The sequence below is a fragment of the Daucus carota genome, chromosome 1 (assembly GCF_001625215.2).
Source record: "Daucus carota subsp. sativus chromosome 1, DH1 v3.0, whole genome shotgun sequence".
NCBI lineage: Eukaryota > Viridiplantae > Streptophyta > Magnoliopsida > Apiales > Apiaceae > Daucus > Daucus carota.
The window spans coordinates 25,992,557-26,009,040 of record NC_030381.2 but is presented as its reverse complement, the minus strand read 5'-3'; the positions used below and the strand labels follow the sequence as shown (position 1 = coordinate 26,009,040).

Here is a 16,484-nt window from a genome sequence, read left to right as displayed (position 1 = left end):
AGCAAAGTTTGAAGATTTCCCATATGTCACCATTGCCATATATGCCGTATAGTTTGATAATACAACACATGAACCAGAAATGCAAAGAGCAGTAAATACAAGACACATATGTGTGTTTAGAAATGCACAAAAGTAATAATGAAGCGAGGTTGGGGACTGGTGAAATAATGATGCTCATGTCTTTCCTCCAATGGTAAAAATGGCGCGTCAAGGAAAACAAGACACCAACACTCCTATCCATTTTCAGCTCAAGTCTTTATGACCACTGCTCACCATTGACCATACATGTTATCTACGCTAACCATGCTCCAAGGAATAAAGGTGGGCTAAATCATGCTGGAGTCCCAACTTAGTCATAAATTTTTTTTAATTTTTTAATCTTTGAGCATTGTTTTCCTATATATGAAAAATAGTAAGATAATTACTCCCTCCGTCCCCAGGTTGTTTACGTTCACACATATTTTTGAGGCTCGTGTGAGTATAAAGTATAGATAACTCACGTTTTTTTAATTTATTTTTTGCAATAAAAGCTTAAATATTTTAAAAAGAATATTATATATGAAACTATACTTTATAAGAAATACGCGTGTCATAAAGTAATATAAAGAACATGAGACGGAGGGAGTATAATTTTAGGGGCCGTTTGGGTAAACTTAAAATAAGCGCTTTTTGCTCAAAGTAAAAAAATGAAGTAGAAGTCAGAAACTAGTTAAGACATATAAGTGATTAAACTGTTCGGGAAATAAGTATAAGTTCTGAAACAAAAGTTAGTAATCCTAACTTGTTTAAGTACTTCCGAACTTTTTACACGTATAAATAAGTGCTTCAAACTTATAAATCTCAAAGTTGGGCTTATAATCGATCGCCGAATTTGAGTATCTGAGTCATTTCGATTTATGATTCCGTATTTTTGTCTCCGTGCGTGTGTGTATAGTGGCCAGTGGGGTGTACGCATGCATGGCACGGAGGCTAGGACAGAAGACTGTGGTGACTGGTGAGGATGGAAATGAGAATAGCAGGTGGTAACTGGTTACAGAATTTAATCTTCTGCTTGAACTTTGGGTTGGTGATCCATGATGAACATCGGGCAATAATATTCCTGGATTGCATTGGATTCGTGGGGGGAATAAGGCAGCATATTTAATGACGACTCACTCATAATCTGAGATTGGTAACGGTGTATATTATTAAACCACTGCTCACAGGAAATGGATGTTCTCATACAAATATCTTCTTCAACTTCAAGTCTGCGTTATATACGAACATATATGCTGTCATATTTCTCTTTTAAATACAAGTAATGTTATATCAGTGGATAAACAGATATTTATCTTTTATTTACCTTGGAGTACAATTTTGTAACAAAGGATGAAGGTATATATTACTTTCGGCGGTACCATTTAATCCATAACTACAACAAGATATGGAATTGTTGTAAAAGTTTATGCTGATTCCGTACATGCACAAATTAGAATTTGAAAACAAAAACTAAAGAGACCATGGTATGGACTTATCTTATTTGGAGGGCGGTCCCTGACATATATATCTAAACTAGTGTAATAACAAAAGCACACTCATGCTAACCTAAAATAATATGCATGAGCACAAAATACAGACCTAACTTCACTAATATATAAATAATTAATGAAAATATTTAATTTAAATATATTTTAACAAATACATTTAATTTAAACTAAAATATGGGAATATATTTTAATTTAAAATTTAAATAATTATTAAAAAGCACTCGGTTTGAAAAATAATCATTTACACATGGAAAGAAGTGAAATGCAATTCAAAAGAAAAGACAAAGAACAATAAATAAAATATGCATGCCCAAATATAGAAGTTTAGATATATGTGCTTCAAGCAGAAATAAACTAATTATATAATCATCACTTTTTTCCTTTTAATTGTAATACAATTGATCACTTCTACATTAACTCTTTTGGCATTAACTTTCTTTTGCCACAATCTTTTTTTCAAAGAATTTGACATATATACTCACCAAATAGTCTCTCCCTCTTCCCTTGTGTCCTAGCTCTCCATTGTCTGACACACTACTGTTCTCTCTAAATGGCGTAAAATTACTTGATTCCTGGTAGTGCAAGCAAAGCAACCTCCCCACCTTTGATTTTTACCTCCATTTCTAATTTCTTACTGTCTTGCTCTTTCTGTCTAAATATTGAAACAATTTGGTTAGCTTAAAAGAAGTGACCTTTTACTTAAATTAAAGAAATGGAGTAGAAGTGAAAAGCAAACAAGTTAATATAGTGTTTGGAAAAGAAAGTTAATAAATTGTTTGGAAAAGAAGCGGAAACTCTAGCAGAAAAGCTAGTATTCTCAACTCTCTTAAAAAGTGTTTCCGTCAGAAGCAGAAACTACTTCTCGTAAACAAACGGACGCATTAATTTATTCAAGAGAAAAAAAAAAGAAAAAGGAATAGATTTTTTAGTCCTCACTAGTACTAAAAGGTTGTGTTTAAATGCTTCACTAGCAAAACCCACCTCCAAAACTCTCCATTGTCTTTCTTCTTCTCCTTCTCTGAAATCTGCAGACCTATATTCCTGCTTTTTATAATACTATCTTAAACTAAACCCAACAATTTTTTACTGTTTTCTCTTTTCTCTTCTTAGTTGTAGCTTAATTATGTCTACAAGTTTATCTCATTCTGTCATTGTTCAGGCTTCTCCTGAGTTCTTTTCTTGTTTCTTTTGGTCAGAGTCTTTGTTCTCATGGCTAGCCATGTCTGCCTGATTAACCAAAAAAAAAAAAGACACATGCCCACACACTAGTTTATTTCAAGGTGTGCACTTTTCTAATTAATTATTTTTGCTGAGGTTGAGGAAAATATAAAGAATGTCATGTTTTGTAGTATAATAGGTAGGATCAATGATTAGTAATAGTTTCCTAATTGTGTAGCATGCATGTTTACTTTTTTAGAGTGCACAAGTGGTTAAAAACAAGCTCCTAGAAATTGGTTTGTTAAGGTAGCTCACCCATCACTTTTGATCTTAAATAATTTACACATCCAAGATAATTCTTCTCTTCCTCTCTTGTTGTTTCTTCAACTTTGGTCTCCAAATAAACAACACAAGTCAAGAAATGGAACTCTCAGGTCAAGATGGTGAGATGCCAATTCCAATCAATAGTACATTTGGTGGTCACTTGATTCATCACAATCCTCCTCCTCCTCCTCATCCTCATTCTCATTCTCATTCTATTCCATTGCCCACTCCTCGAAATCACAACGATATGGTGTAATAACCCGGATTTTAAAAATATTTTTGTTAATATTATAAATGATTTTCTTAAAAAGAAAGGAATAAGATTTAATATTTTATTCCAGTTTAATGAGTTTTCAAAGTTTTATATTTAAACCCCGGGTTATTGTGTTATTGATAAATAATTGTATTTTCAAAACTGATTTTCATATATTGTTTTGAAAATTCTGTATGAATATTATGTGAATATATGTGTTATGTGATTAAGTGGTATTGGTGAATTTGTTTGTTAATTAGTTATGATTAATTATTAATATGATATGATTAATATATGAATTTTTGTGAATTTTGTGTTATCTAGTTTATTGACCTGAATGCTCATATGTGTTCGTATTCGCGAGATTTCAATTTCTATATGCTCATGAGAAAATATAGTTTATTTGGATATTTTCATATCGATTTATGGAATGTTATATGATTTTATAATCGATTTACGGATTTAATTGTGTATATTTATATTTATTTATTAATTATTTGACTTCCGTAAAACCGTCCACTCGTAACGAGGTAGCAAATTTTCTTTCCGGAAGTTTCAACAAAACTAACCTTTAGCCTAATTTGAATATTCCGGACATTTTTCGTGTTTTGACTTTTTCGATCCGGAGTACGGTTTTCCCCGGAGTCGGTCCGGCGGAGTTTTTCGGGTATTTTAATTGTTGATAATTATCTTGTTGTCTCGATAAACGTGAAACTAGATATTTTGATTCATCCTTATCTTGTAATAATTGCAGTGGGACCCGCATACTAATGACTGATTAAAAAGCCCCGTTTTGATGATTATCTTGAAAACCAGTACCGATTGGACCCCGCTTTATTAATATAAAGCTATTAAATACGTATTTTCATGTCATATACGATCCAAAGGGGTACCAATTATTTGTAAATATAAATAGACCTTTCTAGAGTTTATTTTCACCCGTAAAATCATTTCACCAGTTTCTCTGCACGAATACCGAGAGAAACCGAGCAGTGTTCTTCGTGTTCTTCATAATCAAACGAAGATTTGAAGGTGTTATTGGAATCCGATGGAGGTGTATGAATAGTCAAAACGAAGCTATCGACGTGTAGATTATAGTTTAATCCTTCGTTTGTGTGCAGATTCAACAGGTAAATTATTATTAATTGTTGAAAATTCGAGTTATATTGATTTGAGATATGAATTTTTGCAAACGTGATTGTTTGATGATTTTGATGATACCATGTTGTAGTACGTGCTTTTCTCGTCGTTTTGGTATATTATATGTTGAATTTGGGGTTCGGAATCATATAGAAACAGTGGTTTAATTCTTGAGTTGAGTGTTCTTGGTGTTCTTGAGGTTCCTCGTCGGAAAACTCAAGCTCTTCGCCGGAATTTTGATCCGTTAAGTCTGGGCAGTAGTGGAATATATGAATAGAAGGAGGAGAGAAAGGGGAGTATGCTGGTGTGTTTGGTTTGAGCGGAGGTGGCTCGAATCGCCGCCATCGGCGGCGGGAAGTCGCCGACTTCGGCCGGATTTTCCGGCGAATTCGCGCGACTTCTGCCTAATTAAAGATGGGGGATTGATTTATGGGTGTGTGTACTACTGATCTGGAGTAGATGGTGAGTGGAGGACGCCTGGAAACGAAAATCCGGCAAGTTAGTGTGATGGCCGGCGGCTTATTGCTGTTTGGTCACCGAAGTTTTGAAGATGATGAAGTTTTTGTACTCAGGTTTTGAAACTTATGAATTACCCCCTGTAACTTTGAAAAGTTGCACTTTAAACCCTGGACAAAACTTTCAAAAGTTTACAAAATAAACCTTTTGATTTAATTTTCTAAAATTGTTTTATTTAATTATTTTAAATTCCAAAAATAGTTTTTAATTATTTGTTTATTCAAAAATAAATCTAAATTAGTTTATTAATTAATTTTAATTAGTAATTAATTATTTTAATTGGTCAATTAATTTAAATATTAATTGATTAATTATTTTAATTAATTATTAATTGATTTTAATTGGTTAATTAATTGGATTTAATTAATCCTTTTTGATTTAAAAATTCCGAAAAATAGTTTCGAGCTTTAAAATATTTTTCCAAATTATTTTCAAGGCTCGATAATTGTTTATGAATGATTTCAAGTCCAATTTCAAGTATTTGGGACTTGATTATTTATCCGAAAAGTGATTCTTTTATCGATTTTAATTCCGAAAAATGTTTAAAAATTCCAGAAAATTTCCGAAAAATCATTTTAAACCCAAGACTTGATTTAATATCAATTGGGATGGGAGACCTTATATGAAATATGTTGTATGCTATCTGTTTGATGTGTTATGTGGCGATAGGAGAGTGAGAAAACTGTTTTGAGCATAACTTTTGATCCGTAAGTCGGAATCAAGTGAAACGAAAGAGAGACAGAAGCTTATAACATCTATTTTAATATGATGTGACTATATGGCTGAGTCTATAAGGTGAATAATTGTTGATAAGTATGCATAATGTGATAATATGTGATCTAAGTGCTATCAGGTGATGATTATGTGAAGTACGTGTTAGTTTTGATATTGTGAAGTGATAAATGATTCGTATGATTGATATTGGATAAGAATATATGGATTATAGCTATTGGATTTTGTTGGTTGATTAATGATTGGGATAAGATAATAGGTGGATAGTCTTATACATAGACGAGACGATGTCGGATTTTCGATAAGGATTTATATGATAATTGATTGGTGATATGTTATGTGGAATATGATTGACTATATGTTAGAGTTAAAGCATGCTTATGTGTTACGTGGTATCTGATAAGTTTAAAGGGATATATAAGTGGGTATTGATATACGTGAGATGTATATGCGATCGATTGTTTAGTGATTATAGTGTTATCTTATTCTCGTAAAAGATTTGGACGAGACGTGTATGCCCGAAGACGTTCAGAAAGTCACGTGGTGTTACAAAGCGAATAAGGGATGAATCGAGTAAGCGAAGCGAAGATGTACGGTAGATAGAGTATAGCCAGAGATGGTCTAGAGACTATGAGATGCATAGATTGTGAAAGTGGAAAGATGAGATTGAAATGTGAGACTGGAGTCAGATTTAAGGCAAGTATCCTGCACCCTGCTTTTGGATATATTGCATATTCTGATCCATTCTTTTTATATGTGTTGCAAGTATCCTAAACCTTTCTCTTGGATATATTGCAAATATTCTGATCCATTCCTTTGGTATATGTTTCAAGTATTCATACCTTTCTTTTCAATGTTCGAAAGTGCGAGTATTCTGACCCATTCTTTCTAATCTTCAAGTTTCTAAAGAATTTCCGTTTTACAAATTAATTCGAAGTTCAGATTGTCATTGAAGCATGTGTTGCTCAGTGATAGTTAGAGCTTTGAATGAATTGGGATCTTCTTGATTATTCAACCCGCCATTGTCATGCTGGTTTAGCAGGCTAAATTCAGTTGCTTAGCCGATAATGGAGGATACTGAATAGTTGAGGATTTCCTGAACTGTGATTTATGAAATGATGGATCATGATTATTATCAAAGTTTGAATTGGAATTATTCTGTTGTTGATGACATTTAGAATGATGTTCTGTTAATTTACATTGGCTTCTTGAATTGAATTAGAGAATTGGATTATTGTTTTTATATAAACCTGTGGACCAGATTCGTGGTCATGTTAGGCCAATGAGTGCCTTGGATCCAGTGATAGAGCATGGCGGGGCCTGCTCGGGGTTAGTGCGGAACTGATCAGCTGCCTAACCTTGGTTTTGATTAAAATGTGATAGTCCAATTCAATAATTCTTTGGAAAGATTGAATTTCTCAGTTTAAATGCTGCAAGGTATTGTAAATCATTCTATACAATACCATGAACTCATGAACTCAGGTTGAATCCTTTTATATCTTGAACTCGTGAATTTCTGTTATATCATTTCAGAATTATCATTGTTTATTATTACTTGCTGAGCATTGTTGCTCACTCTTGCTATTCTCTTTTAACCATTTCAGAAAGGCTTAAAGATGAGATGATTGATTGAGATTGTGAGTAAGGCTAATGCTAGGCGAGGAGACAGAGTTGAGGATCCAGTGGTCGAGAAGTGTTCAGGAAAGTTGATAAGGTTGGTGCAAGCTGAAATAGTTGACAGTGATTCTTCTTATCGAAGATGATCTGATTTGGTAAGAGATGTTGTGTAATAATAGCGGTAGATTCTAATTTCAATACTGTAACCTGGATGCGATCCTGTTGCTTTTAGGGGGTTTAAATGTTCTCCTTCGAATCATTTATTAAAGTTTAAATGTTCTCTTGAAATTCTTTTATTATGGTTTTCAAGTTTGAAATTCAGGTTTTGAAATCATTCGATTTATGTTCTCATTCAAATCTTATATTAAATGTTTTCAGGTTTTAAATTCTTTGATTTCATTATCTTTAGAAAAAAAATACAGGTTTTCAAAGGTGTTTAAAAATGGGTTTTATGTGGTGACGTCAGAATCCAGACCCCCGGATTCCTGGACTGTCACAGTTGGTATCAGAGCCACAGGTTATAAGTATTTGAAATTAGAATATAGATCATAGTTATAGGTTTCTAGTGAAGAATGTGGTGTAACCTCACTTAGAGGTATGGTTGGACTATTTAGGAATAGTCTAGAGATGTGAGTGAAGCATAGAGTTTAGTTATATGATCAAGTTAAGTGTGGATATTTAAAGAGATTAGGATCCTTAAGTTTAGACAGATGATTTCTAGTATGTTGATTAATTGAGATGGTGAATTGTGGAAAAGGTCAGTATTAGACCTATATAGAAGAGTTTGATAGTGAATGATTGAGTTGAGAATGGTGAAAATGCAGAGTTCAGAGTATTCTGATTATACTGCATAGTTGAAAATTGGATTATTGTATTGATTAGAGGATGATATAAATGCATGGTTCATAGTATGTTGACCATGTCAGATATTTGGAAGATGTATATTGTTTTGTGAGATATGAAGAGTTAGTGTAAGATATGAGTTGTATAGAATCAGAAGGAGAGATTTGTAGATAGAGGTTGATAGGTGAGAAGTGAATGATAGAGAGTACGTGGAATTGAGTCCAGTTATTAGAGATGATGTCTACGAGTAAGTTAGAACGTTAGTCCTCGACGACAACGCTTCGAGCTAAGCGGGATTTCAAATGGCATCAAGGTGGGCCCATAACCCACAGGTTGATGATCCAGACAATCGAAGATACGTTACATGTTTGTGCTATGGATTTCAAGGGCAACTGGGATAAAGTAGAAGAATGTAAACTACATGGGCCAGAGTTATTACGGACGATAACGTCTACGATGACATCTTACTAGGCTATTACGAGTCAAATCGATTGATTATCGAGAACGTTGAAAGGACGACATAAATCGAATAACGATTTCGTAAAGCAGAGTGGGAATTTGAGAAGACCTTGGCAATACCTCTCTTCAACTAAAGATTCTTTTAATACTTTTCTCATCAGTGAGATATTATCATGATATCTTTTCTACAAAAGTTTTGATAAATGAGATCTTCAATTTCTCAAATTCTAAGATGACATTGATATTGATTATTGGTATGAGTTGGAAAGCAAAGATGTGTGATAAAGGTTTGTTGTGAAGAGATAGTGATGTTCCTTGATATTGTTTGACATTTCTTGACATTCCTTGATACCCTTTCATCTACCTTGATATCCCTTAGTGTTCTTTGATATTGTTGATATTCCTTGATATTCTCTGGTATTCCTTAACATTTCTTCAATTTGATTGGGATGAACAACCCTATTTATAGGGGACACAAGGTATACCTGTCTGTGTGATAGGAGTTGGATGGGACGCCATCACTTGTGTGTGTTGTGATTACAAGAAGGTTAACAACCTTTAGTAGTGTCTAATATGGACACGCAACATTAAGTTCATTTGATCGTATTGATCTCCCAGTCATTCTTGTATTCCAATGTCACCTATTTTGAAAACATCTTGTTCTATTCGAAAATTCCCAAAGATCGATTCTTGGGAAATGAATTTTGCAATTGTGAAAGTTTGAGTTTCCTTTTCCATTAAAGTTAAAGGTATGCCAAGATCAATCAAAGGTGGATGACGATATGATATTACGAAGTGTGAACGTTTTAGTTTCTTCGGAGGATTCCGAGGACGGAATCCTTATAAGGGGGGTAGAATGTAATATCCCATACTATTAAATTTAGATTTGATTATTATAAATCTATTTGTCTAAATATTATTGTTGGCTTTAGTTGAAAAGTGAATTGATTATGTGAATAGTTTTATATGATGATACTTGTTCTGTGGATTAATATGGATTATACTAATTATGCGTTCTCCTTCTTTCTCTGATTCCGAGGACGGAATCCCTATAAGGAGGGTAGATTGTAATAACCCGGATTTTAAAAATATTTTTGTTAATATTATAAATGATTTTCTTAAAAAGAAAGGAATAAGATTTAATATTTTATTCCAGTTTAATGAGTTTTCAAAGTTTTATATTTAAACCCCGGGTTATTGTGTTATTGATAAATAATTGTATTTTCAAAACTGATTTTCATATATTGTTTTGAAAATTCTGTATGAATATTATGTGAATATATGTGTTATGTGATTAAGTGGTATTGGTGAATTTGTTTGTTAATTAGTTATGATTAATTATTAATATGATATGATTAATATATGAATTTTTGTGAATTTTGTGTTATCTAGTTTATTGACCTGAATGCTCATATGTGTTCGTATTCGCGAGATTTCAATTTCTATATGCTCATGAGAAAATATAGTTTATTTGGATATTTTCATATCGATTTATGGAATGTTATATGATTTTATAATCGATTTACGGATTTAATTGTGTATATTTATATTTATTTATTAATTATTTGACTTCCGTAAAACCGTCCACTCGTAACGAGGTAGCAAATTTTCTTTCCGGAAGTTTCAACAAAACTAACCTTTAGCCTAATTTGAATATTCCGGACATTTTTCGTGTTTTGACTTTTTCGATCCGGAGTACGGTTTTCCCCGGAGTCGGTCCGGCGGAGTTTTTCGGGTATTTTAATTGTTGATAATTATCTTGTTGTCTCGATAAACGTGAAACTAGATATTTTGATTCATCCTTATCTTGTAATAATTGCAGTGGGACCCGCATACTAATGACTGATTAAAAAGCCCCGTTTTGATGATTATCTTGAAAACCAGTACCGATTGGACCCCGCTTTATTAATATAAAGCTATTAAATACGTATTTTCATGTCATATACGATCCAAAGGGGTACCAATTATTTGTAAATATAAATAGACCTTTCTAGAGTTTATTTTCACCCGTAAAATCATTTCACCAGTTTCTCTGCACGAATACCGAGAGAAACCGAGCAGTGTTCTTCGTGTTCTTCATAATCAAACGAAGATTTGAAGGTGTTATTGGAATCCGATGGAGGTGTATGAATAGTCAAAACGAAGCTATCGACGTGTAGATTATAGTTTAATCCTTCGTTTGTGTGCAGATTCAACAGGTAAATTATTATTAATTGTTGAAAATTCGAGTTATATTGATTTGAGATATGAATTTTTGCAAACGTGATTGTTTGATGATTTTGATGATACCATGTTGTAGTACGTGCTTTTCTCGTCGTTTTGGTATATTATATGTTGAATTTGGGGTTCGGAATCATATAGAAACAGTGGTTTAATTCTTGAGTTGAGTGTTCTTGGTGTTCTTGAGGTTCCTCGTCGGAAAACTCAAGCTCTTCGCCGGAATTTTGATCCGTTAAGTCTGGGCAGTAGTGGAATATATGAATAGAAGGAGGAGAGAAAGGGGAGTATGCTGGTGTGTTTGGTTTGAGCGGAGGTGGCTCGAATCGCCGCCATCGGCGGCGGGAAGTCGCCGACTTCGGCCGGATTTTCCGGCGAATTCGCGCGACTTCTGCCTAATTAAAGATGGGGGATTGATTTATGGGTGTGTGTACTACTGATCTGGAGTAGATGGTGAGTGGAGGACGCCTGGAAACGAAAATCCGGCAAGTTAGTGTGATGGCCGGCGGCTTATTGCTGTTTGGTCACCGAAGTTTTGAAGATGATGAAGTTTTTGTACTCAGGTTTTGAAACTTATGAATTACCCCCTGTAACTTTGAAAAGTTGCACTTTAAACCCTGGACAAAACTTTCAAAAGTTTACAAAATAAACCTTTTGATTTAATTTTCTAAAATTGTTTTATTTAATTATTTTAAATTCCAAAAATAGTTTTTAATTATTTGTTTATTCAAAAATAAATCTAAATTAGTTTATTAATTAATTTTAATTAGTAATTAATTATTTTAATTGGTCAATTAATTTAAATATTAATTGATTAATTATTTTAATTAATTATTAATTGATTTTAATTGGTTAATTAATTGGATTTAATTAATCCTTTTTGATTTAAAAATTCCGAAAAATAGTTTCGAGCTTTAAAATATTTTTCCAAATTATTTTCAAGGCTCGATAATTGTTTATGAATGATTTCAAGTCCAATTTCAAGTATTTGGGACTTGATTATTTATCCGAAAAGTGATTCTTTTATCGATTTTAATTCCGAAAAATGTTTAAAAATTCCAGAAAATTTCCGAAAAATCATTTTAAACCCAAGACTTGATTTAATATCAATTGGGATGGGAGACCTTATATGAAATATGTTGTATGCTATCTGTTTGATGTGTTATGTGGCGATAGGAGAGTGAGAAAACTGTTTTGAGCATAACTTTTGATCCGTAAGTCGGAATCAAGTGAAACGAAAGAGAGACAGAAGCTTATAACATCTATTTTAATATGATGTGACTATATGGCTGAGTCTATAAGGTGAATAATTGTTGATAAGTATGCATAATGTGATAATATGTGATCTAAGTGCTATCAGGTGATGATTATGTGAAGTACGTGTTAGTTTTGATATTGTGAAGTGATAAATGATTCGTATGATTGATATTGGATAAGAATATATGGATTATAGCTATTGGATTTTGTTGGTTGATTAATGATTGGGATAAGATAATAGGTGGATAGTCTTATACATAGACGAGACGATGTCGGATTTTCGATAAGGATTTATATGATAATTGATTGGTGATATGTTATGTGGAATATGATTGACTATATGTTAGAGTTAAAGCATGCTTATGTGTTACGTGGTATCTGATAAGTTTAAAGGGATATATAAGTGGGTATTGATATACGTGAGATGTATATGCGATCGATTGTTTAGTGATTATAGTGTTATCTTATTCTCGTAAAAGATTTGGACGAGACGTGTATGCCCGAAGACGTTCAGAAAGTCACGTGGTGTTACAAAGCGAATAAGGGATGAATCGAGTAAGCGAAGCGAAGATGTACGGTAGATAGAGTATAGCCAGAGATGGTCTAGAGACTATGAGATGCATAGATTGTGAAAGTGGAAAGATGAGATTGAAATGTGAGACTGGAGTCAGATTTAAGGCAAGTATCCTGCACCCTGCTTTTGGATATATTGCATATTCTGATCCATTCTTTTTATATGTGTTGCAAGTATCCTAAACCTTTCTCTTGGATATATTGCAAATATTCTGATCCATTCCTTTGGTATATGTTTCAAGTATTCATACCTTTCTTTTCAATGTTCGAAAGTGCGAGTATTCTGACCCATTCTTTCTAATCTTCAAGTTTCTAAAGAATTTCCGTTTTACAAATTAATTCGAAGTTCAGATTGTCATTGAAGCATGTGTTGCTCAGTGATAGTTAGAGCTTTGAATGAATTGGGATCTTCTTGATTATTCAACCCGCCATTGTCATGCTGGTTTAGCAGGCTAAATTCAGTTGCTTAGCCGATAATGGAGGATACTGAATAGTTGAGGATTTCCTGAACTGTGATTTATGAAATGATGGATCATGATTATTATCAAAGTTTGAATTGGAATTATTCTGTTGTTGATGACATTTAGAATGATGTTCTGTTAATTTACATTGGCTTCTTGAATTGAATTAGAGAATTGGATTATTGTTTTTATATAAACCTGTGGACCAGATTCGTGGTCATGTTAGGCCAATGAGTGCCTTGGATCCAGTGATAGAGCATGGCGGGGCCTGCTCGGGGTTAGTGCGGAACTGATCAGCTGCCTAACCTTGGTTTTGATTAAAATGTGATAGTCCAATTCAATAATTCTTTGGAAAGATTGAATTTCTCAGTTTAAATGCTGCAAGGTATTGTAAATCATTCTATACAATACCATGAACTCATGAACTCAGGTTGAATCCTTTTATATCTTGAACTCGTGAATTTCTGTTATATCATTTCAGAATTATCATTGTTTATTATTACTTGCTGAGCATTGTTGCTCACTCTTGCTATTCTCTTTTAACCATTTCAGAAAGGCTTAAAGATGAGATGATTGATTGAGATTGTGAGTAAGGCTAATGCTAGGCGAGGAGACAGAGTTGAGGATCCAGTGGTCGAGAAGTGTTCAGGAAAGTTGATAAGGTTGGTGCAAGCTGAAATAGTTGACAGTGATTCTTCTTATCGAAGATGATCTGATTTGGTAAGAGATGTTGTGTAATAATAGCGGTAGATTCTAATTTCAATACTGTAACCTGGATGCGATCCTGTTGCTTTTAGGGGGTTTAAATGTTCTCCTTCGAATCATTTATTAAAGTTTAAATGTTCTCTTGAAATTCTTTTATTATGGTTTTCAAGTTTGAAATTCAGGTTTTGAAATCATTCGATTTATGTTCTCATTCAAATCTTATATTAAATGTTTTCAGGTTTTAAATTCTTTGATTTCATTATCTTTAGAAAAAAAATACAGGTTTTCAAAGGTGTTTAAAAATGGGTTTTATGTGGTGACGTCAGAATCCAGACCCCCGGATTCTCGGACTGTCACATATGGTGCCAAATTCAGTGCCACAAATCTCAACCAATGGCCCTATGGAGGACCAAGGGGTGTTCAAGAAAGCGGTGAAATACAAAGAATGCTTGAAGAATCATGCAGCATCCATGGGAGGGAATGCCACAGATGGTTGTGGTGAGTTCATGCCAAGCGGTGAAGAAGGCAGTATCGAGGCCTTTACGTGTTCTGTCTGCAATTGCCATAGGAATTTCCACAGGAAGGAAATTGAGGGTGGTCATCACAATCACTCCTCTTCATGTGAGTGTTACCACCACTTGAATCTTGGTAACAGATCATCAGGGATTGGGAGGAAGCTCATTCTTGGTCATCATTTACCGTATCCTACTAGTGCTGCAGCTGCACTTGTTCCCTCCAGAACTGCTCAACCTCATCAGATGATAATGTCTTCGTATAACAACATCATGGCCTCGCTTCCTTCTGAGTCTGATGAACGGGAAGATGCAAATAATAATAATAACCATCAGAATGGAGTTGGGGTAGGATCAGCTGGGATTGCCATGGCTAGACCGCCTCATTTGCTGCGGAAAAGGTTTAGGACCAAATTTTCTCAGGAACAGAAGGAGAAAATGCTGAATTTTGCGGAGAAAGTAGGGTGGAAAATTCAGAAACAAGAGGAGGCTGTGGTGCAGCAGTTCTGTCAAGAAGTGGGAGTCAAAAGAAGAGTCCTTAAGGTTTGGATGCACAACAACAAGCACATTCTTGCTAAGAAGAACAGCACCAACTCAACTCCAACTGATCAAAATCAGACTTGATAAATATATATTAATATGGAGTATAAATTTTGTTTTTTGAGTTATCTTGATCATAATTATATTAGCATTGTAATGTAGTTTAAGGATATTGATTAAGTTTGAAACACTTGTTCCAGGATTAGTTGATGTTGTTAATTTAGATTTTAGAAAGAGTTGGTTCTCTCTTCTCTGTTGCCATTAAATGCATTACATTGTAATGTATTTTGTGGGATAATTGAAGGAGAAAAGGCTGGTGTCTATTTGTTGCAAGTGAGTGGTACCTATGCAAAAGTTAGTTGCCAACAGTAGTTTCACATGCATGGTTGGTACATGGTATGGCTTCTCTATCTCAAGATTTCTTGGTTTTATCATATTAATTGTTTTGTTTTGGGATTATTAATGGATTTTGTTCTCAGTTAAATACAATGAGTAAATGCTCAATTTTGTTCATTCTACTAAAAAACATGTAAAATTCCTTTGCTCTTATAAACTATTCTTAATTAATCTCATGAAGGAAATTTTAAATATACTCTAGTTTGTTTAAATGGAATTCTATAATATCCATAAAACTGTTTCATAAGATCAAGATTTAACACAACAGTACAGGTAAAAAGGGCATAGACACACAAAACTGCCAAATATGCACAACTTAGATGTGAGAATTACATAATCAATTTAATATGTAATTACTACTAAAAGACAAATCACAAACCAATTTTGGAGTGAAGATATTGCAAGTGTAGTGCAGTGGAAATGTGGAATATGTATAAAGAGGGCCTGGCAAATTTTTTTGGAGTGCAGTGGAAATGATCTGAGAAGTGATTGACTAAAATATCACATCACAAATAAGCAAATGTAGCCCATGTAATGTGATTGTCAGTTGCATCATCACATGTTTCACTCATTGCTATATGTGCCTAAGCAACCAACCTACCTCCCATTTCATCACCAACAAATTGTTTGAAAATTGAATCCCCTCCATGAGATTTACCAGTGTCTCTTTTTCACTGGCACTGATCAAAATTAAGTTCATTATCTATCCAGTTAATCTAATCTTCAGGTATAAGTGTCAAGTAAGAAGACGAGTCGAGTTCCTCAGGTAACGTTGGTTGTGACCTATTATTGGTGCTTATCATGGTCAAGAAAAGCAGAAGCTGCTTCCGCTAACCAAACAGACGCAATGCATGTAAATTCATGGAAGAGTAGACCTACTAAATGAGAAACTAAAAACCATGATCTTCCGAAGCAAATTTAATATGGCAGGGGACATAATAACAAGGGGCCTGCAATGAGATGAGATATCTACACATCATATCAGTCATATCTCAAGAAGTTACAGGCTCAAGGAAGTGCAAAAGTTCACTTTTTTCTAGGCTTCACAACTTAACAAATCGAATGGATTAGACCATGGTGATGAAATGAAGAAAAGCTATCCAGCAGGTTAAAATTATGGGCTTCTGCACAATAAAGCACTTGCAAATAAGCTGCTGTACTTTTTAGATGGGCTGTGTTCATTTATATACCATACCTGTGGTCCTCTAATTCTAGAACATTTCCTACCCTTGCTCAGTCTACCAAGCAGTAGCTA

The 16,484-nt window shown here is 33.8% G+C and overlaps 1 protein-coding gene across 6 annotated transcripts; it reads left to right on the top strand.

Moving 5' to 3' along the window:
- Positions 1–2,509: 2,509 nt before the first annotated feature.
- LOC108205088 (zinc-finger homeodomain protein 4) lies at positions 2,510–15,038 on the top strand. Of its 6 annotated transcripts, none has more exons than XM_064093974.1 (6): positions 2,510–4,391; positions 6,147–6,345; positions 7,254–10,766; positions 12,522–12,720; positions 13,629–13,796; positions 14,108–15,038. In XM_064093974.1, exon 6 carries the CDS (start codon positions 14,141–14,143, stop codon positions 14,915–14,917), a length of 777 nt encoding a protein of 258 aa, XP_063950044.1. In that variant the 5' UTR covers positions 2,510–4,391; positions 6,147–6,345; positions 7,254–10,766; positions 12,522–12,720; positions 13,629–13,796; positions 14,108–14,140; the 3' UTR covers positions 14,918–15,038. The 6 variants fall into 6 exon arrangements, with proteins under 6 accessions (XP_063950044.1, XP_063950032.1, XP_063950030.1 ...); XM_064093962.1 differs by having other exon boundaries at positions 14,064–15,038; XM_064093960.1 differs by having other exon boundaries at positions 13,629–15,038.
- The last annotated feature ends 1,446 nt before the right edge of the window (positions 15,039–16,484 follow it).